Here is a 26,439-nt window from a genome sequence, read left to right as displayed (position 1 = left end):
TATCAAGATGAATTTTGTTGTTATCTACATTTCAAGTACATGGCTATGAATTCCTCGAGGAATTCCTAGACTAGAATATGCCAAAGGCGATAGAAAGAAACTATTTCGGTAAGTACTGTAACAGTTAATTAGAAATAGAAATCTACTTACAGTAATAACGTTACACACCATATTGACCTACGGTAGAGAGAGAGAGCGAGTTGGGGTGCTGAACGAATCACAAAAAACCAGACTAGGTACATGCTACAGAAATGAAGTACTTGCGAAGGGTATGGGGAGTTGGTGGAATTCCTAGTAAGAAGATAAAAAAAGAAGGGGATGCTCTGATAGAGATACCTTTGATAGACAAAAATTAAAGCGCTTATTTGGACCCCTTGGACGAATGGAAAATAGTCTGCTTGCGAAACATATATGGAACACCGGAATTCAAAATAGGAAGAAAAGGGAAAGCATAAAGGCAACATGGGATATGTACCTAAGTAGCAAGAATACTTCAAGATTAAGGCATAGAATGGAAGGAAGCTAATGGCGCCTTTAGACTAGAAAGAAAAATCGCGCGATTTACTGTCGGACACTATACTGTCTTCAGTGTAAATAGCATTGCGAGTCCATTTGACAGAACTCGCGGAAGAATTCTTGCGACACTTTTCTTGCCAGTCTAAACAGGCAAAAGTGCAGCTCACCAAGTTCTCGCAAACTTTCCATTTCGTTTCGATATTTTGGCGAGTAAACGTGCTAGTTTTATTATATTGTGGCACGTAAATGAGTATCCTGCTTTTTAATTTTGTAATAACAGTTCCTGAAGGTCTATCGTTGACATGCGAATAAAATTTTTAAATTGTTGGGATTGATTTCTCTTCTTGAGATGCATATCTCTCACCCAACACTTCTTTTGTGTTTCACATTATTGCATAAAACTACATTCACAGCAACACATAGATGTGCTATTGGCACTATAACGTGGGATAAGTTCTCGAAAACAACTGCTAGGTATCAACCATGGTGTATAATACACCATGGTATCAACTGACAGCATTTGCGGAAGCTAAAAGTGTAAACAGTTTTGTGAGAACTTGCGACTTCAGGGTCGCGTCTAACCTTTTTCGGGCCCTAGGCACACAAATAGTGTAGGGCCCCCTTACCCCCCTGGTTTGTACTACTTATATCTCATAAAAACAAAGGTACCTACTTATGGTTTCAATTTTATTCATTTAACTTAACAAACTCCCATAGAAAATAATATAATAAAATTTACTATTAAACTACTAATAGAGAGTGTTATCTTGTGTGCACCATGCACCCACAATTATATTAATGATAAAGTATGTTGTATAATGTGTAAAGGTGCGTTTTCACGCTCATGCAATTTGCGCAAATTGATTTGTGCATGCCAATTCGTGCAAGTAAATTGATGCATGAAAACGAAAATTGTTTACTTGCACAACCCAGAAAATTTGGCTTGAGTAAAATCTGGATGGTCAGATAATTTGCATGTGGTTGGTGTAAATGCATGAACGTGTAAACGACACAACAATTCGACGCGTGCGTAGAGGGTGAGTAATAGCATTGTTAAAGTATTTAAACAATGGTAATAGTAAACAGAATTGTTGTTCCGACGTGCACGTGACTTTAATAGACTTGTGTTGTACGTTATTTTGTGTTTTGTTGGTGCGATCTTCTTTTTTGCACTTTATGCAACATAGCAGGCCCCCAATTTCAACGGTCCCTAGGCTCATGCCTACTGTGCCTAGGCGAAAACGTGGCACTGCCCAATTTGCCCAACAGTTTATCGCGACACTTATTGCTCACAGTGTAAATACATGTGGAAGTTTCTCCCGCGAGATTGTCGCAAGTAACTTGCTACTCTATCTGCGCCTTAAGAAGTTAACGCGGGTAGGAAGAAATGGAGCACAATAGTTTATAGTGCCTTATCTGATTTGATTATAATAAATAATAACGTTACAATTCTTGTTGTTTATTCCATATTATGCTGTAAAGGATCATGACGGTTGCTTTCAATTTGGGGCTATAATGTAACTGGAATTCTCAGTGATGACCGAAGGCTTTATTAATTTCGAGCGCGTTAAATCAAATTCAAATTTAAGCGCGCTTGCGTTTGCGCAGTACCGAGGGAGTCAGTGTGCAACACATCTCTGCAAGTGCCTAAAATACCTTGGATGACCTTATAACTGATCAAAATAATAAGAAAGCAGTTATTCAATAAGCTGCAAATCTACACTGCCCTTATAATCATTACACAGTATTCCTCGCAGTAGCTCTTGATAAACCTCGGGGAGTTTTGCCTCGGCCGCTCCTCTCACAATAACATCCTTGTATACATAAGAAGGTTGCCGATCTGCCGGAAATTGGGTCAGCTTGTAATGGGTGCTCGGTTCCGCAACTTGCTGATAGACGTAACACGTCTTCGTACTTCCGTCCGGTAGAAAGATGGGGGCATTAAAACGAAAGTATATGTTCTGATGGACACCTTCTTGGCTAAAATGTAGGGTATCACTAACTTGGAATTGAAATATAGCACTCACATACAAATCCAGACTGGATAATTGCTGTACATCAATCTCCCATATTGCTCCCCATACCTCGTACCCATTATGGGGGACTATGGTTGCGGAGCAGCCGTGCCAACGTTTAGAGTACCGAAAGAAGTCCAGTCGGTAGTTCTGTATGACCTTTTTATTATACCGATTTGCTTTTGGTTGGAAACTTACCATTAATTTTCCACATCCCGCTCGTGTTGCACTATCGACGTTTACGTGCATTCTGGTTTGTAAGAGGTTGCTTCCATAGGCGAAATAGTAGCATCGTTTAGCTTCACACATGTCGTTTTAAGGTTATGTAATGGAGTTGTGTCTCATTAATAATAAAGTCTGCATTTACTCTCGAAAAGGTAAGGAATATTTAAAGACCCCAGTGAGTTAGGAGATTTTTAGATTGGGAGAATTTACGACGTAACTATCGAATAATTGGCGCACATTTGGGTGCTTCGCAAGCGACTCCGTGTAAGTTTAGGTATTAGGGACAAAATTGCACATTCACAACGTAATTTTATTAGCCTTACCGATTGCTTTGCTACCAGAGGAAGCTTTACTATTACTTAAAAGGAACATAATAAAAGTTGCCGTTTATCCCAACCTGCAGAAGCCTCCCACACAGGCAGATTGCCATAAATATAACAGCACGAAGGTGCAACTTTTGGAAGCGGAGCAGTGCATTTACAAGAAACAGCGTACAAAAGACCTTAAACAAATCATTGACAAAATTGTCGAGGCTAAAAAGAAGAAAGGTGTGCATGTCTCAAATGAAACCGTCTTGGAAGAGGAGCTCAGTAAACAAACTGTTACTGTCGACACAATGATATGGCCGATGCTAACGGAGGCTCCCGATTCATTTAAAGAGCCAAGAACATTGTCACCTCTCGCCGAAATACTACAGGAAACAACTTTAACTAAAGCGGCAGTGTTTGAAGATTTGTGGAGTAGAGGGTACTATATTACATGCGGGCGAAAATTCGGTGGGGATTTTTTAGTTTATAGGGGCGATCCAACTGCATTTCACGCAGTGTATATAATTCGCTGTGTGCAAGATGTCACTAAAGATGTGCATCTCAGCCAATTAATTGCTTTTGGTAGATTAGGAACGTCGGTAAAAAAAAAAGCTGTACTCGCTTCTTTGTGTAGCAATACTATCAATTATGTAACAATAAACTGGTTTGATGCGTAATTTTATACTTGATCGATTAATTTAAAGTTTTGAGGTTGCGGTTTCGGTACCACGTTGTAATATTTCTTGTAGAATTGTGTGTGCTCTCTGTCGGAATAATTTTTCTGGATCCACGTATGTTCCCAATTCGGATCTGTTTTTTCACAACTAACTATGACAGTTCCGGGGATTTTCGCATACAGTGTACCATTGCGACCCATCCCGACCTAAAAGAGAACGTAAGTGGCGGTTGAACAAAGTGGAACATACATTTAAGCCGGGGTGGAATCTTAAGCTTAGTTGTGTGACAAGTAAGGTGCCAGATTCGACCCATTCACCATCCTGTCGTTTCCAACCTCGGTGCTTTTTAATTCCACTTTTCTTAGCAGTTCGAGTACTACCGCTGGTTTTCTTACTTGCCCATCGTAGAACATCTAGAAAGTCTTGTCAGATGCATTTCAAAAACAAAGTGCCTTACTCCACAAAGAGTTGTTTGGTACCAATATATTTCTAATCGAAAACATTTTGAGTTTTGGAGGTTATGTGTCTGTATGTGAATTTCATGATAGCTAAAAAGGAACTAAAAAGCGACGGTGGCGCCATTTAAGACCCTGGGGAAATCTCGATGAACTAAAAAGCGACGGTGGCGTCTTTAAGACTAATGTACTTGAAATCTTGATAACATGGCATTATCATATACCTACTACACCTACTTACAATAGGTAAGCAGGTAAGCTAAATTATCTTCAATTATAACGTTTGCAGGTTATGTGTATATTATTTACCTTTATTCATTGTATTTACCCCTTACACTTGACAGTTGTACGCAAATTCAAATTTTAGCGCGCTTGCGTTTGCGCAGTACCGAGGGAGTCAATATGCTACACATCTGCAAGTTGGCCGTGTGTACAGTGTATTTTCCAAAAGAGACAACTTCACTTCAATTGTTAAAACATAACCTCCAAAGTCAAAGTTGAAAATTTGTTAGTCATCCTAAAAACAATGTCGGCAACTGTATCTCGCCCTTATTTTCCTGATTATGCTGCAAATGCTCCGACCAAACACCATTTCAGCCCTTACGCCGATAATGGAGGGTAAGAATAAATAAGAGTCGGTTATCTCTTTGTAATATCCTCTCATTTTAGGAGCATCGTAGCCATAGCTGGAGATGATTATGTTGTTATCGCCGGAGATACCCGTCTCAGTGCGGGGTTTCAAATCTACACAAGAGAACAAAATAAACTGTTTCAATTGACAAATACGACTGTGTTGGGTTGTGCCGGATGTTGGTGTGATACGCTCACACTGACCCGTCTTTTGAGCGCTCGAATGCAAATGTATGAACAGGAGCATAACAAAACGATGTCTACGACTGCAGCCGCCCAAATGCTCTCGACCATTTTGTATTACAAGCGTTTTTTCCCATATTACATATCAAACATGCTGGTTGGTTTAGACGACGAGGGTAAAGGCTGTGTTTACAGTTATGATCCCATTGGTCATTGTGAGAAAGCAAAGTATCGTGCAGGTGGCTCCGCCGGTGCTCTTCTACAACCTTTGTTAGATAATCAAGTGGGCTTGAAAAACATGCAAGGAATTAAATCCGAACCGATTCCACTTGAACGTGCCCTTGCCATATTAAAAGACGTTTTCATTTCTGCTGCCGAACGTGATATCTACACCGGTGATGGAATTCACATTAATATCATAACAAAGGACGGACTTAAGAGCGATTCTTTCCAACTGAGAAAGGATTAAATTGTTTTCAAGTTTATGTAATGATTGCGTAAATAAATTTCATTTAATAGAAAAAACATACATTTATTTTATTAGCTTTATAAGGCCTACCGCTAAAGTGCTCAGATACACTCCAGGAAAAGGCTATTAAAATTTAAAACAAGTACGGAGTGTTTAATAAATCACATTTTTAGTACAAACAAAATATAACGTTCTATTCTTCGTCATTGCTGGTTTCTTGAGCATACTGGAGCGATTCGAGGTATCTACAATGGAAATTCTCTGCGTCGTGAGGGGTGGAGAAAGTGGCCTTTACGGTTCGCAATCTCACATTATTGTCTTGCCAATCTGTCGTCTTCCATATACAGTAGTTGTCTTCAAACTAAGAAAGTGGCCATTAATCTGTATTCGGTAACTTTAAATTTGCAAATAATGGAAAAATTACGTAACAAAGTAAGACGTAGCTCACCTTTTCCAATACTTCAAATCAATTCAAGAATTGTATCACAATAAGCAATGCTCTTCATATTGTCAGCATAACATTTTAGCAATAAACTTTAGATTCCAACTAATCTAAAACTTTATGTTTGCAATATCAAAAGCTGCTAAAGACATAAATCTTTACTCCATTCAAAGCAGTGGGTGAGCTAAATACAGTAATATTCATGTAGAAGTTCCTATGTCTACTTTTACATGATAAAGTCTCCTGAAAGACGCCTAATTTTATGCAACCAAAGTAACTTCTTGAAACAAATAAAGATCTGGCTGTCATATTAATTATTAATTTGAATATTGTTGCTTTGGCTACACAGAAAATAAATCCCTTAAGCTCCTTTAACTGTTATGGGCACTATACCAATTGGATATATCAACTTTCTCTTTAGTTGAATACATCGCACACGAACCGAAATTAGAATAGGGAAGTCAAAGCGATGATATTCAAATTAATTAATATGACAGGCAGATCTCCATTTGTTGTAGGTAGTTAGTTTGGTTGCATAAAATTAGGCGTCTTTCAGGAGACTTATTATCATGTAAGTCGACATAGGAAATGTCTACTTCTAAATGAATATCACTGTATATCAGCGTTTAGTAAAGGTCCAGTGTCAATCACGTGCTTTTAGCTCTTCATACAGTAAATTACGTTGAAATATATAAAGGAGAAGAGCTGTATGTAAACAGACAATGCCATCATATGATTACCACAGGACCTTTCCTGTGTACGTACCTAAACGATGCAAAAAATATGAATGTAGCCCGTGAGCAGCTACGAATTGAAAAGTATTTTATAGTGATAGTTACCTTGTCTAACTGAATTACTTAAAAAAAATAACTAGTTAATGTGTCTCAAAAGTAATAAACATAATTACTAGTTACTTTTTTGAAGTACCATCCAGCTCTTGATATTAAGAAAACTAATGTACCATCATTTCGGTGTCTGCTTCAATTGATGTATTGACAATTTCGTTTCCGGACTGGTCACACATAAAAATTCGAGAGGCATAAAATTCTGGTTCGTAATACATCGATAGGTCACCCGAACAGATCTCCTTCCATTCGCCTGGTCGTATCTCCTCGCTCAAACGACACGGTTTCATAAACATAATTGTACTGTAATAAAATATCAACTTAGAAATCAAATTTATAACTTCCCAAACTTTGAAATTCAAAATTCTTATCAGTTTTCAGAAGCAATCCTTTGCACCTACCGCTCATCCTCCTCCTCCTCTTCATCCTCCTCTTCGTCATCATCATCTTCCTTATATTCACTATGTTCGTCACTGACGTCCAGTCCAAAACTTTGCAGCATTGACGGTAAGGTCTTTTCATGCTCTTTAATACTAGCAAGTACCTTCTCTACAGCCAAACGAAAAGCTTGGGCCAGCTCGCAGCTTTTAAATCGAACAGCCAATTTTTCCATTTGTGCACCTTCATCCGTATGATTAACGCCGTACCACATCCACGCTTTATCCGATGTGATCATCTGTTGCAACTCTAAACTGCTGGTGATCAGCATATTCAAAACTACCTTATGCACTTGCTCACGACGTAAAATAAATCGGTAGGTAGCTGCAATTTTTGAAAATAAGTGCGACTGTTACCCAGTGATCAACTTACCATTTATTGGGTGATGGAGAATTTTCATTTGACCGACGCCCCTCTCCTTCCATTCCTTGCTATTATTATCATATCTGAACAATTTGGCTCGCTCATCAAATATGACCGCCTCCTCTTCTTCCCCTGTCGAAACGGCAACTACCTCTGGTAACGGTACGATCGGTTCATAATGCGGATCATATTCTTCACCCGCCTCCGTCTCGCTCTCCTCGCCCTCATCTTTTTTCAATTGAGATTTCATCGCCGAACCAAACACGGGCTGTCCAGATCCCAAGAAGGAAAACACTTTGTCGCCTTCTGTGTGATACGCGTAAGAAAAGTGTGACCTCAAAACTCACCTACCTTCCGCCTTTGTTCCGAATGCTATACTGTCGGTCTTCAAATTCGATAAACTAGAAAAGCTCAAATTCGGATCAGCTTTGAATACGAGTTCGTTTTCAGATGTGGACGACGGTTTACCCTGTCCTACCGCTAATAAATTTGAGGGTCGAAATATGTTCGTGTTGCCAAAAATGTTCTGCGCCGGCTTGACGGGGGTTCCAAAAATGTTACCGCCGGACGTTGGCGAATTGGAGAAGGCAGATTTGGACGGTGTTTGAGAAAAGATGGTGGGCGTGTCCGTTTTTAGGGAAAATGAGAACGATTTGAAAGCGTCCGTTTGTTTAATGGGGGAGGTATGTGGTGGAGCAGCGATGGCGTCCTCGCTTTTGCACGTCTCACATGTGCAATCGGGCCGTTGACGATAAGCCATAAATTTCGGAGGCAGCTTTAGACGAATGGCTTCTTGTTCTTCCTCTGCACTTACTTGAGTTTCGGATATAAACTCGACTTCGGATACGTCTTCCTTAACTGTCGAGAAATTAAATGTAATTGCTACACGGAGAAAATGTTATTTACAATTTTTGTGGAAGAGGAATTTAAATTTTTGGTTCATTCTGTGCCATATCAATTCTGACAATCAAGTGAATCTGGAGCACTATTGCTAACCTTGTTACTATTAATGTATCTACATGGCATCACATATTATTGAAAACTAATACGGTTGATTGACGTAAAAAATATTTTTCTAAAAAAAACCTTAATACATTTTTGCTTTAAAATAATTTGGGGAGCCAATAATCACATGTTATGAATTTTACATTGAAATCCCTATGATGCGTTACGCAAGTCACCACCCTGTATATAATCAACACTATGGCTATGGCTAATTTATAAGAATACATCAAACTGTAAGAAGTAAATAGTCAATAATTTTCTTGGTAAACAAAGTACCTACAAAATGGCAAGCTTATGCTGAGAATAAAACAAAGTAACAATGTAATCAGATTACTAGATAGAATTTTAAAAAAACCGTATGAAATCTTCCAACCAAAATTGCAAATACATTTCTTTAACTACAAATAAAAATTTAAAAAAAAACAAAAACAAAAGAATGCTAAGATTGCAATGGGTTCTTAAATAAAAAGGTATTAAATTTGTAGTGTTTTATTCAACCGCAAATGCAAGTGATAAAATACTGATATAAAGGTCCTCCTTTCTTAGCATTCAAGTAAATGACTTAAAACTGTTAAAATATCACAGAAGCGTAATCAGTGCGATTTTTTGTTAACCCAAACAGTCAAGGCTGTGACCAAAAGTGCGCCGGTGCCAAACAAGCCTATGTTGTTAGCATTTAAGTAATCAATCCAAACCTTACCAGAGGTCGAAGGGGAGGCTGAATGTGTTCTCTTCAAAGCGTCGTCAACTGCGGATTTAAATTCTCGGGCTATATCGGAAGATTTGAATCGAACGCAGAACTGCCAGTGGTTAATTTCGCCTTCGGAAAAATCTGGGGCCGAAAATAGCCACGTCTTGTCGTCTTTGGCAAGATATTCAATTTCAGCCGTTAAAACGTGATTCAAACAAATCTTGAGCACTTGCTCGCGACGCATTACAATCCTAAAAACAGTATTGATAAAAAAAATTCATTTACAATTAATTTTATCATATCAGATAGCATATTATTTTTTTGTTAACAAATGAGAGTAGCAATCATTGCTTGCTACAATTGTAACAGCAAGTGTCATCTGTTAGTTATTTTAATAATTGAAATAAAAGAAATGCGTCAGGTGGCAAATCTTATCTCATCCCCTCGCTCATCCCCTTTAGTGATAAATTTTGCATAATTGTTTGTTGGAGCAAAACAATGGAATTTTCAGTTAGAGTTGGGTAGGGTTGAAAAGTAAATTGAAACATGATGTTTATAAAAAGGAGTTAACCACCCCACTTAGGGCAGGGGTCGGCAACTTGCGGCTCTTTTGATATAAGTTGCGGCTCTCTGTATTTATCTAAAGAAATTAGTTCGAAATTTGCCATTTTAATTAATCTTATTTGTTTACGAAATCAAAAGTACACTTGCAGCAAATAATTATCTAATTTGTGCCACTTGTTTACTTTCTGATATTCTTTTGTTTTTTTATTATAGCAGCCTACTCCGATGTATAAACACGTAATTAATTAATGAGTAGGTACTTTTTTGAAAAATATTGAATAACAAAAACTGCGGGGTTTAAGTACAGGGCACCCGTTATAAACATTGAAGAGAACTCAAAAAATAATCGAATAGCAAAATAAAAGTGGTAGTTCCATTTGAAAAAGAATAGTTATAGGACTTTGAACAAATGGCACTGAAACAAATAAAAATATGCAGGATGTTCTATTTAAAAAGATCAGTTATTTATTGACATCGTAAAAATAGGACACCCTGTACATTCAAAAATAATTTCTGTAGATCCGCAACCACCAATATTTTTTACCAGGTGTCAGCTATGTAGGAAAAACTGACGCACTGTTGCAGGACCCTGTATATAGCCAAATATTATAATATTTACAAAAAATGTTTGTGGCTCTTTAAAAACTGGGAAATTTTGCAAATTGCAATTTTTGGCTCTTTCGTTTCAATAGGTTGCCGACCACTGACCTAGAGGAATAAAACATGTTAACACATATCCCCAAGCCCACGACAAGCAAGTTCTGCTCACCTTAACTTTTTGTTAACTTTGCTATGTAAAATCTTAAGATCACCAAGACCTCTTTCCTTCCATTCACCGTCAATGAATCGAAACAGTTTAGCACGATGACAGTACAGCACTTCCTCGTCTTCCTCGCCGGTCTTGACCTCCACCTTATTTGGGAGCGGTACTACGGGCTTGAAATAGATATGATCGCCTTCATCCTCCACAAAACTATCGGATTCCTCTCCTTGTCCGCCACTACTGTGCCGTCTAGGCGAACGTGGTGTAAATTCGAACGCGTGCTGTTGAGGGGAGCCGAACACAAACTGATCTCTACTTTCCTCCGTCGATTTAAATGGGTCAGTAGCTGCGTCTCCGAAAGTAAAGCCGAACGTATCCTTTAAATGGTCACAGGAAGCGCATCGTACCTTATCTGCATCGTTTCTAATCAAGCACTTAGGACATTCCCACGAGCCCGGCTTTGGCTTGAACGCATCTCCCCAGCCACTCGCTCCGTCTTTGACCTGCTCATTCGCACCGACAGGCTTTTGACCGAAGATGAAGCTTGTGGATGACGCAGTTGTAGTTACGGGCGTGCCAAACGAAAATTGAGATGGGTTAAAATTAACTCCGCCTGATGTAGATTGAGGTGACGCTCCGAAAGAGAATACGGGTCCGGAAGATGCATTGCTCTTTGGTGTTTCGCACGCAACGCAAAAATGATCCTTTGCCTCGTTGTAAATATCGCAGGTTTTACACTTCCAAGTCCCGGCTTTCGGCTTAAATTGATCCCAACTTACTTTCGGTACTTCGGCCGGTACCTCGGTAGTAGTCTTCTCGACGGAAGTCACAGGTTTGAAATCTTTCACCTTAGTAATAATATTCTCAACGATTGTTTGAAACTTGTTGGATAAATCGCAATTTTTAAAGCGAACGGCGAGTTTTTCCGCTTGCTGACCGTCGTCGGTATGATTAATGCCGTACCACAACCAAGCCTTATCGGATGTAACCATTGGTTGCAACTCCAAACTTGCAGTGATCAACATGTTTAGAACGACTTTATGCACTTGTTCGCGACGTAAAATAAAGCGATAAGTACCTGAAATTGGGAGTAAGTAACACGCAAGTAACAAACGGGTGGCATTTTACCTTTTTGTGGGTGGTGGAGAATTTTCATTTGGCCTACACCCCGTTCTTTCCATTCCTTCGTGTCGTTGTCGTACCTAAACAGTTTGGCTCGTTCGTCAAACACGGCCACCTCCTCCTCCTCCCCCGTAGAAACGACAATCGCCTCTGGCAACGGTACAATTGGTTCGTAATGCGGATCGTATTCTTCTGTCGTTTCGTGTTCCTCCTCGCCGTCTCCTTCGTCTTTCGATTTGTCTTTCTTAGTTTGAGACCCGAACACTGGAGCCCCGGAACCCAGGAAGGTAAAGGACTTATCGTTACCTGTAATCAAAGGTAGTCGGTTGTAAAAGCCTCGCATTCTAATGTTTTCCTACAATAAGAGACTGTTGGGAAAACACGACTCACCTTCGGGTATCTTTCCGAACGCCAAACCGCCGCCCGTCAAATTTGATAAACTTGCGAAGCTTAAATTAGGATCGACTTTAAATATTGGCTCGCCTTTAGTTAAATCTGTCGAGGTGGCAAACGTGGGAGGAGTGCTTCCAATCATCGGTGTACTCGTACTGCCAAACAGAGATTTAGAGACTGGGGGTTTGTCCGTTTTGGTGGAAAAAGCAAACGGTTTGAAGGGTTCCGCCGCCATTGATGGTGCGACGCTTAGTTTCGGTTTTGCCAATATATCCTTTAACGTTTCCGGAGTACCGAATGTAACTTGCTTTTCAGAGGGAGAGGTGCTCTTTACTAGATCCCCTAAAATTATATCGTCCTCTTTACAAGTTTCGCACGTACAATTGGGCAACTGACGGTATGCCATAAATTTCGGTGGCAGTTTTAGACGAATCGCTTCCGCCTCTTCTTCGGCGCTTACTTGAATTTCTGAGACAATTTCCACGTCGGATTGATTGCGGCATTTGTCACTTCCTAAAAATAAAATAATCTTATAATTTTATCCTAACAGTTTCACAATCGACGGCAGATAATAGACACTAGCGATGTGTTTGATTTTGTGCAAAATGCCGCACTGTACACAATACAAACATTATTTAAATAGTCACATTTAAAAATGGCGGTTTTCGACGTATTGACTTCAACTTCCTTATTTTAAACGGACGCTAAATTGGATTTTTACTCAGTTTGATACAGATTTTTTTCTATTTCGATGTGGAATATTATTTTTTTTATTTTGTTGGATTGGTACCCCTCGCTTTTTTGTCGTCAACGGTATCCGTCAAATCAAAACTAAACATAACTTGTAAAGTGTAAATAACGTACGAGGAACTTGACCGATTGTATTAATTCCGATTAATTTTGAATATACAGGGTGACAATTTGAAAACTTACCACCCCCATATCTTAGTAAATAAACGAGATATTTAAAAAAATCAAAATCCGTTTTGGTAATTCGGAGGGGGAATCACAATGACATAGTTGGCGACGCACCCCCTCACACCCCCTGCGCCCCAGCCACCCCAACTTTTAAATCTTAAATAGTGACCCCCCATGTGTGATACGTCGTTGGAAAGCTCTGAAAAAATGCTTTCCAACCATACCAAATAGCATTACATTTAGGTTAGTAATTATCGTGCAAATCAAAAAATAAACATGGAAAATCGTATTTAACTTGGACTTCCAAAGCCGACTCGACAGCAACTCATTTTTGATCGCCAGTTATAATCTATTCTCAAACTCTTGTCGAACCTTTCCAATGTTGGTTTTGCAATATTTCGACATTCTTGAATTATTCTCTGTCTTAGTTCGTCCATGTTCGCCGGTTGCGTTTTAAATACGACAGATTTCAAATGTATCATATTAGTTTATTTTTGATTTGCACGAAAATTACTAACCTAAATGTAATGCTATTTGGTATGGTTGGAAAGCATTTTTTCAGAGCTTTCCAACGACGTATCACACATGGGGAGTCACTATTTAAGATTTAAAAGTTGGGGTGGCTAGGGTGCAGGGGGTGTGGGGGGGTGCGTCGCCAACTATGTCATTGTGATTCCCCCTCCGAATTACCAAAACGGATTTTGATTTTTTTAAATATTTCGTTTATTTACTAAGATATGGGGGGTGGTAAGTTTTCAAATTGTCACCCTGTATACTCCAAAGGGTAGAACTTTTTTTATTTTTACTTAGCGTAGTAAAATATGCCAGCAGTACATTCTTGCTTACTTTTTGAACTCCCTTCTCGGTCAGCCAGTTTTTAAAAATGTTGTACTCCTCGTACTTTACTTTCGAGGCAGTAAATTTAACGTCGCTTCATTGGCAATCTCTTGGATCTCTGGTGGGGTACAAGAGACGTGTTTGTCATCCGTATTCATGATAACTGCCGCAAAATGGAATTATGACCAAATAATTAAAAGTTTGAAGTTTGAAAATACAGGAATCAGGTTAGCCAACGTGAAAATAAATGAACTGTGTCTATTACCAACATACACTGAATGATAGTTTAAAATTACCCAACAACGTCTAAAGGCTTATGCGGCAAACTGCCTCGTGCGACAATCTTCGTCAAATGACACTTGTACTTTAATATACTATTTTTCTCTTTCCAAGCATGTATAACAAGTCATCATTTAAGTCAATTGTAACATTGCAAAATGTCAATTGCTTGCTGTTTCCATAGCCAACTATGAAGAAAAAATGCAAACTGAAAATTTACCCATGTTTATTATTTATAATAATAATAATAATAATAATACAACCGAAACGCAAAAACCTTAACAGCACCACAGGCTCACAAAATACTGCAATATCTCCACCAAAAACCCAAGCAACCTCACAAATACAACCTCAAGAACAAAGAAACATCATAAATACAAGTAACGCAACATGCACTACAAAGACAGGTCCACCCAATAAAGTTACACGCCCTAGCACAATTAAAAAACACATAACTCCTTCTTCACCGAAGCACACCACGTTATCACAACCCACTCTTATTCAACCCAAACGCAAAAACCTATACAGAACTACAGGCTCACAACATACTAAAATATCTCCACCAAAAACCCAAGCAACTTCACAAATACAACCTCAAGAACAAAGAAACACCATAAATACAAGTAACGCAACATGCACTACAAAGACAGGTCCATCCAATAAAGTTACACGCCCTAGCACAGTTAAAAAACACAATACTCCTTCTTCTCAGAAACAACCCACTCGTATACAACCGAAACGCAAAAACCTTAACAGCACCACAGGCTCACAAAATACTGCAATATCTCCACCAAAAACCCAAGCAACCTCACAAACACGACCTCAGGAACAAAGAAACACCATAAATACAAATAAAAAACACAAAACTCCTTCTTCACAGAAACGCACCACGTTATCACAACCCACTCGTATTCAACCCAAACGCAAAGCCAAAGAAACACTTACACAATAAACTCCATTTAATAAAATTACAGGAATTATTATAATGATTTTGTTTTGTTTTGTTTTGTTTTCCTCTTTCCTGATAGCGTTGGCTATTGTGCCCACCAATAGGTATGTTGGTAAGTACGAATTACATACTATCCCTAGATGTCCAATGTACGTGTGTGATATTTTTTTTTTATTTTATTTTTTTTTTATTTTTTTTTCTTATTTATTTTTTTTTTTAAGGACCCTACATAACTTCATCAGACACAGACACTAATCGTTACTTGATTTTAATCCGTGCGATTAGTTAACCAGGCTAGACCTGAGTTCTCACAAGAAACACCGACCATAATAATAATATATTTATCTCTATTATTTGAATAATAACTTGTTATAGTTGTTATACATGGTTGGATGGAGAAAAAAAGCTGTATCAAATTGAGTAAAAATCCAAAATGGCGTCCATTTAAAATAAGGAAGTAATTATCTCTTTTCAAATCTGCTAGTAAACAGTACCTACAACAATCTCAATAAGCCACATTAACTATCACTATCTCGCATCAATTGTAGGCAAGCTGGACGTTTTCTGAACCATCCTAATTATATCGTAGATTTAATTTCTTTCCTCTTTCTTTCTTCTGTTTATATTGTAAATTTTATTTTCTTCCTTCCCGTTGCTGATTTTGGTCCAAATGGAACAGAGCTGGGAAGTAATCGATTACAATTGTAATTGATTACAGTATTTAATTACTTTCTGTAGCGAGCTGACAACAATGCTCAGTTGTCATCATTCATACCCCAAGATATATTTATTATGACACATTACACACTGCCAACTAAGATATCAGATTTTCATATAGAAGTGGACATAGGGATTTCCTATACCTAATAGTCTCCCGAAAAACGCCTAATTTTATGCAACCAAAATAACTTCTTGAAACAAATAAAGATCTGGCTGTTATATTAATTATTAATTTGAATATTGTTGCTTTGGCTTCCTAGAAAATAAATCTCTTAAGCTCCTTTAACTGTTATCGGCGCTATAGCAATTAGAAATATCAACTTTTTTTTCAGTTGAATTCACCGCATATGAACGACAATTAGAATACGGAAGTCAAAGCAATGATATTCAAATTAATTAATATGACAGGCAGATCTTTATTTGTTGTAGGTAGTTATTCTGCTTGCATAAAGTTGCATAAAGTCCTTCAGAAGACTTTTTATCATTTAAAAGTAGACATAGGGAATTACTATAGGAAATCCCTATGTCTACTTCTAAATGAATATCACTGTATATTATACAGGGTGGCCATTTGAAAACGAAACAGAGCCTATTTTGGGGACTTCAAAACATTTACGAAAAAAATCCTCGGATCCGTCAATTTTTGATCCAAGGGGGCAAAGCCATAGCGGGGGTGACAAGTGCCCCCAAAATTTTAAATCGAATTGGGGGGGGGGGTCGAGGGATACCTTATTTTGAAGGTATTTTTATGTAGATTATAACTCTTAAGATTTAAATCAGTTTTATTTTAAGTGCTTAAAGCTAAAATCAATCAAGCAAATGTTGAAAATGTTGGCCTTCGACTTCCATACAATAATGCAGGTTTTGTTCAAACCTTTCCCGTACATTTTGCAAAACTTCTGGGGTGATTTGACGACATTCATCAATTATTCTTTGTCGCAAGTTCTCTAGCGATGTTGGCTGACTAGCATAAATTTTAGTTTTTAAATGTCCCCATAAAAAGAAATCTAACGGACTTAAGTTCGGGGAACGAGGAGGCCATTCAATAGCTCCTCTTCTTCCAATCCATTGTCCTGGAAACGTTTGGTCCAAATATTGACGAACCCTTGCAGCATAGTGGGGTGGCGCACCAGATTGCTGAAATTCTAGACGATTTTCCAAGTACTCGTTGTTATTTTCTAGTATCTCCACTAATGCTGGATGAATCGTATTTTCTAATAACTCCAGGTACATCTCTCCTGTTAGATTGCCAGGTAAAAAGAAGGGGCCTACGATATGGTTACCAAAAATGCCAGCCCAAACATTCAATTTTTCGGGGCGTTGTGTATGCGCCTCACGAAATATTCTGGAATTTGAATCAGCCCAATAGCGACAGTTGTGACGATTCACAGTACCGTTTAGGAAAAAAGAGCACTCGTCAGAAAAACATACATTAAACAGAAAGTGTTGATCATTTGTGGCTTGTTCAGTTATAGTTTCACAAAATTGTACTCGCCTATCAAAATAGTCTTCATTTAGTTCTTGTACGAGATGTATTTTGTACGGATGAAATTTGCGTTTTTTTAATATCTTCTGAATGCTGCTTCTATTAATACCAGACACGGTTGACAATTTCCTTGTGCTCAGTGTGATCTCATCTTGCACAATATGGCCCACAATAGCCACTTCTGAAGTTTCATTTACTATTCGATTTTCCATTTCACGTTTTTTATTAGCCGCAGACCCAGTTTCCCTAAATTTTTGAACCAATTCCAAGATGTACTTCCGATGGATCTGTCGATTCTGGTGGTGTAGATTAAAGAGTTGAGCATATTCATAGTTCGCAAAAAAAAAGAGAAATTATTTCAACTCTTTCAGCAATTGAATAAACCATTATCACTGTTCAATGTACCGATTTTGCAACTAAATAACTTTAAAGTACTATTTGTCACTACTATGATTTGACAACAATTGACAATCACTATTAATCTTCAAAATGTTACTATAGTAACGCTCTTAACAATAACCAAGATTTCCGTTGCAGAATTGGCATAGCCACCTACAGGTATTAAAAAGAAAAAAAAAAACAACAAAAAGTATGATTCAGTATGTAGGAGAACATTTTTTGTATTTATTGTTGTATTAATTTTTGTTATTTTCATAAGAAAATGTTGACACGTTTTTGTAACTTTTATTAGCCCCTGGATTGGCTAGGCAAATTAGTAGCGATTTAAAGCTTAAGGGTTATAACTCCCCATTCGATTTAAGATTTTGGGGGCGGTCGTCACCCCCGCTAGGGCTTTGCCCTTAGGGGGGCGGAACTAGCAAAAAAATAGTTCCCCCTTGAATCAAAAATTGACGGGTCCGAGGATTTTTTCGTAAATGTTTTGAGGTTCCCAAAATAGGCTCTGTTTCGTTTTCAAATGGCCACCCTGTATAATAGGTACTATTTTTCACCGCGAACGTCAAAATTGAAACAACCATGACTAGTATGGCCACTTGATAATTTTGAATTTTAATTGAAAGTATGTATTAACGTTAAAATAAACAAACCGGTACACCATTCTTACCTGCTTTGAACTGATTGAGGGCGTCATCGACGGCAGATTTAAAATCTTGAGCGAGCTTCGACGTTTTGAATTTAACATAAAACTTGCAGTTGTTAATTTTACCCTCGGAGAAATCGGGGGCGGTAAACGTCCACGCCTTTTCGTCTTTCGGCAGATACTCGATGGCGGCGGTTAGAACGTGATCGAGACATAACTGCAACGGCTGTTCCCTGTACATGACCACCCTAAAAAAGTAACACTCGAGTTGTTCCAAAACGACCCTTTAATTTTTACTGACCTTAATGTTTTATTGGCGCAATTACGTAAGATTTTAATATCGCCGACTCCTCGTTCCTTCCAGTTATTGTCGGAGAACTGGTACAATTTGGTACGATGGCAATACAAAACTTCCTCTCCCGTGTGCGACGGTTGTGTAACCGGTTTAAAGTAAGTTTCTTCACCTTTCAATGTCGAATCGGTTGCCGAAATGGGCTTGGGAATACCAAAAGTGAACTGTAACCCGAATGTGGGTTGAGCATTTTCCTTTTTCGCCGGAACCGTACCATTTTTAGGTGCCTCGCACGAAATACAATACAATTTAGTGCCATCATTTCGAACTAAACACTGCTGGCACTCCCACGATCCGACTGGTGGTTTAAACGCATCGCCCCAAGAGTTTGCGGGTTCCTTACCAAAAATGAAACCCGGAGAGGTCGACGACTGAGATGCGCCAAAGGAGAATATGGGCTCGCTGGTTGATTTGTTCGGAGTGGTGTTATTTTTGGGCGTCTCGCAAGCAATACAAAAATGGTCTTTGCCTTCATTGGCGATGAAACATGTTTTGCACTTCCAACTGCCGGTTTTTGACTTGGATTTATTTAATTTTTGCTCTACAGTTTCGCCGACGTCGGCTTTGACCTTCTTTTCCTCCTTCTTTCCCTTAACGTTGCCGTCACTTTTTATCTCCATGATGGCGACCTTCTCTTCCGACTTCACCACGTTGTTGTCATCGAGCAAGTCTTTTGCCGACAAGACCGCCTTGTAAAAGGTATCGGTTTGCTCGTCCGATTGGAAGCGAATGGTAAACATTTCCGGTCTCATTGCGCCCTCGGAACAGTCCTGTGCGCACCAACTGATTGTTTTTGGACTTTTGGGCATTTTTTTAAACTTGGTACTTTTGAGCAATTGATGATTGCAACATACTTTTAATACCTGATGATCTTGTCGCATCATTAATCGGATAGTGTGCTCTTTGAGTAGTTTTATCACTCCGACACCGCACTCCTTCCACTCCTTATTGTCTACATCGTACTTGGATAATTCGGCGTGGGACTCGAAGAGTATCTCCGCGTTTTCGTCACACACGGCGGCGGGTTTCGGATCTTTCTTGTCAAATAAGATCTGCGCTTTCGCGCCAAAGGAAAAAGAAGCAAAGGGACTACTATTCCCTGTGGTGGTGGTATCCGGCACGGGAGTAACGCTCGCCGTCACACTCTGCTCCTTTGGTTTAAAAGTTGGCGTACTTGTAAACGTAAAGCCACCCAATGAAGTCGATACATCGCTCGTTTCGTCATCTTTGACCGATCGGAGCCTTGCCTTTGCATTTTCAAACGCAACAAAGAACGCCTTCGCTTCCTCTTCAGTCTTAAATCTTACGCACAACGTCTCCAAAATCATCTCTTGGTCGGCAAAGTCGTTGGCGGCCCACATAAACGCCTTACCACTATTAGGCATCGGCGACAAGACCATATCTTTCGTCAGAAAATGATTCGCACAAATCTTATGCACCTGATCTCTTCTCATGACGATACGAATTTTTCCTGTATCGTTGTCCTCCAAAATTTTTATATTACCGACACCTCGTTCGCGCCATTCTTTATCGGTAAACCTGAATAGCTTCGCACGCTCCGAGAAGAGCACCAATTCGTTCTCCTCCCCCGTGTTCAAAGGAACTTCGTCCGGAAGTGGCACGATCGGCTTAAAATCGGGACAGGGATCGTGCTCGTCGAGTGAACGCGACGACAAATTTCCCCTGCCGTCCGTGCTGTTGTTGAAACTCTGATTGAGAGTTTTCTCAATTTGTAAGCCCAAAGTGGCGCTTTTCGAGCCAACCGCCGAGTATACGGGAGGCGCTATGTTTGATAAAAGTCCCTGAGTCGTAACGACGGGTGGGGGCTGATGAATAACTGTTGGAGTCATGTTGAGTGTTGAGCTCGTCGTCGGTAGTGGTATTTGATAGTTGTGAGGATGAGATTTCAGCGGAACGTTGCCCTTTAGATGTTGAGGGGGAATGGTAACCGAGAGTACTTGAGTGGTAGCGACGGTACTTTTCGGCAAGGGGTCCGATGATGTGATCACAACATTGTTGGGGGCTTTGTTGGCCGGTGACGCTATAGTGGTGAGCGGCGGGAATATTGAAGTAGTTGTAATTGTAGTTGAAACGGTGTCACGGAAAATGTTCGCTTGTTGTGTCTGTGCAGGAATCTGCGGTACCATTACGGGCGGGATAACATTGAGCTGTGCCAAACCGGGTTGGACAACTCCAAGGTCCCACGGTGGTTTATTCACTAAGTTTGGTTGACCATATGTGGGCTGTGCTAGTGGTTGTGGAAGGTTTAACGCTCGGAAATCAGGAATTTGTGTTTCTTGGCCAAACGGTAGAGCACCTGTAAACGAAAGTCAATCATTTATTACGATCAGTTTGGTGCCATTTATTAAAAATTTATATTTTTAAAAATCAAGACAGCTTAGATTCCCATTCGGAATTTTAATACGTAATGCCAACCACACAGAATTCATTTCGATTATTTTTATCCCAAAATTTTAAAAGTGAAAAAATGCTCAATGTAAAATCATACCAAGACTGAATTACAAATAAACCCTATGATACTTTTTTGTGGAACTTAATACCATAAACAGAATCAATTCAACTACACTTGTTTTTGAGATACAGGGTAAAAATAAAAAGTTTCCTTTTTTGGGATGTTATCATATCTTACTATCGATATAAGATAGAAAAAAGATAAAAACTGGCCATTTTAGGTATTTTTTTGCATTATTTTTCGTGATTACATTGATGTATTATCCTATATTTTTCAAAATTTCGAAATGACGTATTTCTACTATCAATCATTTTTATTGATTGGCCCTCAGTTACCAGGGATACCATAAACAAAACAAAATATCCATGAATCCACGGCCTACTATTTAAAACAGTTAAAAAATATATAGGTTGATACATAAATGTAATTAGGAAAAGGAATAAAAAACAGTTGACGTTAAGATATACGGGTGTTGCATTAAAAAAATACTTTGGGTCCTCGTTTGGGTCAAACCTCATAAATGGTGATCACACCCCTGGATTTTACGTAACAATATCTAAAATAGCCACTTTTTACATTTTGGCTACCTTAGATTGGTAGTAACATATGATAAAATCCCAAAAAGTCAAACTTTTCGTTTTCACCCTGTATCTCAAAAACAAACGTGGCTAGATTGATTCTGTTTGTGGTATTATACGTTTCACTAAAAAGTGGCGCAGGATCGCAAAAACTGCAACTCTCTATTTGAATTGAACACACGGTACAATTAAATTTTATAATTTGCAAACATCGTAATGGGCCACAGAGTTTAGAGAAATTACCTGCAAAACGATGCCTACCTGCTTGTGGTAGTCCCAAATTGGGATATGGATAAACAGGATACATGCCCGGATACAATGCCGGTGGTTGATAAGTGGGAGGTATCCGAGGATACAAGCTGTTGGGATTAAACGCAGCGACGTTTGAATTAATACCATAATCGGTAGCGTATTCGTCATCCAGTACGTACAAATCTTCGTCGCTTAACTGATTCTTTGATTTGGCCTGTTCCTTTTTCAGGTCGGCGATTTCTTTTTTCATCTCCTGCACCACGTCGGTAACGTTACGAAAGGTTTGCAATTCCTCCACGGCACCCTTTAAATCCGTAATGGAGTTTTTAATCTCTTGCAGTTCACTGGCCATCGGCTTGGTGGCCTTGAAATCGTTAACCGAGCTGGTTATATTCGTAACCGCCTCCTTCAACCAGCGAAACTCCTCGACGAGGGTTTTATGCGAATCTGCAATCAGACGATTCTGTTCGACCATCTGACCCATTGTGGCATCCCGAGTGGCTTGCATTTGTCGAAGCTGCGCGTCTAAACGTTCGGGACTAGGACGAGCTTCACGTTTGAATTGAGGCTCGGTTCGAAAGCGACTGGAGTAGTGTGTTCGGTCTAAGTGCGGCGTGAGAGATTCGCCCGGGTAGTGCGTCGACGAAAAGAAATTGTTGACGTGGTCACCGATACTGCCGTTAGTAGAGAAATTCTCGTCCGAGAGTCCTTCGCATTCGTTACGGTAGTTGTACACGTCGGAATCGATACGGCTTAGTAACCTGTAATGTTAAAACTAAATTAAAGCGCAGTATTCCGAAGGCGCCCCCCCCCCCCCCCTGTCGACCACTAGTAAAGTTCAGACATACTGTGGTTCGTACGCCTCCCACAAGTACACTCTTGAGAGTAAGACAAAGTGATACAAAACTCTACAAGAGAACATTTAAGAAAAAGAATTGAATTGTTTGAAACGCGAAGGCGCTCATTTTGAGCATGTGTTAAAGAAGAGAGGATTTTCAAATAATTTGATCTTGTTTTCATATAAGCTTGTGTTTTCCAATTATTCCAATTTTTAATTATTTAGACTACAGTACAATCAATGATATTAAAGAATCCTTCCTTCCTTGATTTGTTTAAAATTCGATTGTCATATAATCATGGCCAACTACAAAAAGAAAATCAGAAAAAAAAAGTCAGACAAAGTTCAAGCGATCGATCGTAGGAACATGTAATATCAAAATATGTCAACTTTGATTCTCTATCGAATGCAATAGTACGAAAATTCTTTCTCTATGCACTGCTAAAAGTGGGTTGCCGCAACTGCAACCGTTTTCAACTATCGATTTGCATTCGCTATTTTTTTTCTTAATGTCAAAAGAACTTAAAAAGCATAAATTGTAGATTCGGCATGTGGTATCAAAAGAATGCAGAATTTGACATAGACTTCAAAAATGTAATAAAAAATAGAGGTTGCCATTTAAAATAACAAATGCTGTATTTCTTATTTATTGTTAAGAGATATGAGAAAATGTTATAGAAGAAAAGTTATTTTTAATTTTTATGATCAATTGTTTTTTTTTGGCAATAACAGAATTAAATATAGAACAACTTTCCTTTTATAACATTTTGACAAATCTCTAACAGTAACATTGTTTGGCATATGTCGCGGCCCAGCGCGATGGCAACAAAGTAGTGGTGAAACGCCCCTGATAGTGCCTACCCTACCAGGGATGCATCCCCACGACAGTTGACTAAATATTGGGAGAGGCAGCGATGCCAGGCATATGTCAAAGTATCAAGTATCAATCAATCGTCCAAATAAGAGACTAACCTTTCAATCTTTTCAATTTCGGTTCCCAGCTGCTTGTTTAGCGGATGTTTTCGATCGACTAACGGATCTCGAAGCCTATCCAGAGTGAGATAGAAGCAGTCGCGCGATCGAGACAGAAGAATGATGTGCTGGCTTCGCATTTCAGAGGTAACGTTCTCCTTATTTTGGTTCAACTGCTCCTCGGCCATCGACTTATAGATCTGCGCCTGATAGTAACTGGCGTACGGATTCTTCAGACTGTCGAAAACGAGCAGGGCCCTTTCGTATTCCTTCTTCTTCAACAGCTGCTGACCGTTGAATAATCGGGCGTCTTCGATATAGGATAACGTTTCGGATGCGGGCATTTCTTTAGTTTTGTACTCGAACAATCGATTTTGACCGTAATTGATCGCTTGGTTATTTTGAAGCTTCTCCAGTAACGGTAGGGCGGCTTTCCAGTACAAATCCGCTCTCGCTTCGTTAAATTCAACTTCCGACTGCTTGGTTAAATGTCTCGCGCGTTCCGTGAAAACTGAGGCAAGTGTGGCTAGCATTTTGACGTCCAATCCGTGATTACCACAGCAACGTACGACCTCAATACCTCGTATTAAATTCAACCGAACCTCGCTAAAGTTGATGCCGTAATCGTTTTTATACATCATGTATGCGGTTTTGAGCCACTTGGATTGTTGTAGCGTTCCCAGCTGATCGGTGATGGACACAGGCATGAAGAGGGACCTATCGATATTGTGATCGAGCTGACTTTGTACGGTAAGCGTGGCGCAGTAGATGAACGATTCTACGTCCAATAAATTGAGGGATTCCGCAGAACAGTTATTTAAATTTCTGACGGAATACTGTAAACCATCAAAAACGGTACATTTGAAACTTGCCAACGGTTTACTTAAGCACAGCCACACTAAATTGTGCAAAGAATCCGGATGCATTAACTGAGCGTATCCGTCATATTTCTTCAGCTCCCCTACTTCCGGAAGCTGCGTACAAACGTTCAACAATTCGGGGCATGTCATAAAGTAACTGTCGTTCATCTTCATCTGCTCGTCTCGTGTGATGAACAACTTCTTAAACAACTGCTCGCGCCACAAACCGGAACTGCTCTGCGTTACTTTCTCGATCAGCGCAGTTTTGTGTTCTTTCGCGGACATTTGCAAGATATGCCCCGTCTGGGAACATCGAAAATTTGCCTCCTGAAACCACTTTTTCATCTGCAATTTGTGAATTTCCTCGCTATGATCGAGCCACACGCCGTTAATATCGGGCGGTTGCGTATTATACGAGATAAACAGCAAAGGCAACAACAAATTGGTGGCATCTTTAAACTTGATCAGGTCCATCTTAGCCTGCTTGTAGAGCAAGCAGCTCAAATGAAAACACACCTGCGCACGATAATGTGTCAAGAACTCTCGCACTAAAGGTCGCTCCCGAATGTCCCCTAAATGTTTTGCGGCAATACCTAACGTTTGATCCAAATTAAACACGGCGGCTTTGCATTCGGAAGCCGTTTTAATATTACTAAAGTGAATGTTTAAAGTCAAAGATGCCAATTTATCGAGCACAGACACTAGCAGCATCCAAAAGTCCTGTGTTAAAGTCACATTCTCGCGTTGATATCTCACCAAAACTTCACCTACAACTTCGTACCACGCCAAGCTATTTAAGAAAACGGGCACATTTTTCATTTCGATATCGGACGCATGTTTATATGCGGCGCTAAGTTCATTGTTATCCAACAAATGACGCAAAAGACGTACACGTAAACTGACATCGGTCGAACGCGTCTCCAACTCGGTTAACAGCAACTTCGTGACATCGTTAGGATCCTCACTTTCGGCGGCGATCAATCGCTCTTTCAGTTTATATACGATCGGATTATGCGGATCAATTCGTTGCGCATCTTCACAGTACGATCGTAAAGTTGTAACATCTGTGGGTATATTACCAGACGACAATAATTCGCAAACTGAAATAGAGTAAACTACAAGCCGCTACCTTAAAGAAAATCGATTACCTTTCATAATAAGACCGTTTTGTTTCGAATCCAAAGCTAAACTGCGACGGAACGCATCGAGCGCTGCCTCAACTTTACCCTGCTTCTCCAGGATTTTTCCAAGGAAGCTTTGAGCCTCCGCTGACATTGGCTTGGACATCAGGTACGCGGACACATGCCGCCGTGCATATTCGAATTCGCCGACTTTAAAATACAGCTTCGCAAAGGCAAAAGATCGAAGGTTTCTCTGTAATGCAAGGATGTATTAATAAACGCGCTGGGTGGGGGCTCTGAATTGGAAAATCGAAATTGATAAGGGAAAAAAGCCGGTACAAATGGCGGTTAGTATTTTTTGTATGAATGCTGTCTCTTACTTCAGTTTCATTATTAATCTTCTTTAAACAGCTCTCGACGTGTCTGTCCACTTCCAACTTTGTATTAAACATTTTAGCTTATATAAACAACACAAACGCAAATAAAATGTCTTTTACAAACTGTTTTCAATCATTCAACGATAGAACAACGAATAGAATGCCTTCACTTCATTATGATAAAATTATTTCTTATACATCACTACGCATGAGGCATGCGCGAGATGGTCCAAATGTTCAAAATGTATACAAGCAAATATCTATACAACGGGTAAACCTATGTT

General features: G+C 39.4%; 5 protein-coding genes across 7 annotated transcripts; 2 read left to right on the top strand and 3 right to left on the bottom strand.

Moving 5' to 3' along the window:
• Positions 1 to 1,186: 1,186 nt before the first annotated feature.
• Positions 1,187 to 2,874, bottom strand: LOC116180254 (gamma-glutamylcyclotransferase-like). Of its 2 annotated transcripts, none has more exons than XM_031500153.1 (2): positions 2,548 to 2,874; positions 1,187 to 2,496 (listed from the first exon to the last, which is right to left on the bottom strand). In XM_031500153.1, exons 1-2 carry the CDS (start codon positions 2,838 to 2,840, stop codon positions 2,214 to 2,216), a joined length of 576 nt encoding a protein of 191 aa, XP_031356013.1. In that variant the 5' UTR covers positions 2,841 to 2,874; the 3' UTR covers positions 1,187 to 2,213. The 2 variants fall into 2 exon arrangements, with proteins under 2 accessions (XP_031356013.1, XP_031356012.1); XM_031500152.1 differs by having other exon boundaries at positions 1,187 to 2,681; positions 2,730 to 2,874.
• On the top strand, positions 2,775 to 3,746 carry LOC116180252 (tRNA-splicing endonuclease subunit Sen34). Its single transcript, XM_031500150.1, has 3 exons — positions 2,775 to 2,908; positions 2,952 to 3,020; positions 3,074 to 3,746. The coding sequence occupies exons 1-3, from the start codon at positions 2,860 to 2,862 to the stop codon at positions 3,739 to 3,741; spliced, it is 786 nt and encodes a 261-aa protein (XP_031356010.1). The 5' UTR covers positions 2,775 to 2,859; the 3' UTR covers positions 3,742 to 3,746.
• LOC116180255 (50S ribosomal protein L27) lies at positions 3,665 to 4,354 on the bottom strand. Its single transcript, XM_031500154.1, has 3 exons — positions 4,199 to 4,354; positions 3,991 to 4,154; positions 3,665 to 3,947 (listed from the first exon to the last, which is right to left on the bottom strand). The coding sequence occupies exons 1-3, from the start codon at positions 4,242 to 4,244 to the stop codon at positions 3,744 to 3,746; spliced, it is 414 nt and encodes a 137-aa protein (XP_031356014.1). The 5' UTR covers positions 4,245 to 4,354; the 3' UTR covers positions 3,665 to 3,743.
• A 280-nt stretch (positions 4,355 to 4,634) lies between these two features.
• Positions 4,635 to 5,534, top strand: LOC116180253 (proteasome subunit beta type-1). Its single transcript, XM_031500151.1, has 2 exons — positions 4,635 to 4,814; positions 4,866 to 5,534. Exons 1-2 carry the CDS (start codon positions 4,723 to 4,725, stop codon positions 5,476 to 5,478), a joined length of 705 nt encoding a protein of 234 aa, XP_031356011.1. The 5' UTR covers positions 4,635 to 4,722; the 3' UTR covers positions 5,479 to 5,534.
• On the bottom strand, positions 5,526 to 26,325 carry LOC116180246 (E3 SUMO-protein ligase RanBP2-like). 2 transcript variants are annotated; one of them, XM_031500143.1, is made up of 16 exons: positions 26,159 to 26,325; positions 25,806 to 26,031; positions 23,798 to 25,757; positions 21,997 to 22,748; positions 18,634 to 21,001; positions 18,357 to 18,580; positions 12,501 to 12,617; positions 12,102 to 12,446; positions 11,718 to 12,017; positions 10,596 to 11,667; positions 9,272 to 9,513; positions 7,918 to 8,424; positions 7,576 to 7,872; positions 7,167 to 7,527; positions 6,882 to 7,068; positions 5,526 to 5,839 (listed from the first exon to the last, which is right to left on the bottom strand). In XM_031500143.1, the coding sequence occupies exons 1-16, from the start codon at positions 26,228 to 26,230 to the stop codon at positions 5,672 to 5,674; spliced, it is 9,198 nt and encodes a 3,065-aa protein (XP_031356003.1). In that variant the 5' UTR covers positions 26,231 to 26,325; the 3' UTR covers positions 5,526 to 5,671. The 2 variants fall into 2 exon arrangements, with proteins under 2 accessions (XP_031356003.1, XP_031356002.1); XM_031500142.1 differs by having other exon boundaries at positions 12,102 to 12,617.
• Between the last annotated feature and the right edge of the window lie 114 nt (positions 26,326 to 26,439).

Source organism: Photinus pyralis, unplaced genomic scaffold, assembly GCF_008802855.1.
Source record: "Photinus pyralis isolate 1611_PpyrPB1 unplaced genomic scaffold, Ppyr1.3 Ppyr1.4_LG9, whole genome shotgun sequence".
NCBI classification, from domain to species: Eukaryota; Metazoa; Arthropoda; class Insecta; order Coleoptera; family Lampyridae; genus Photinus; species Photinus pyralis.
The sequence above is the reverse complement of the archived record's forward strand: the minus strand, read 5'-3'. Positions and strand labels throughout refer to the sequence as shown.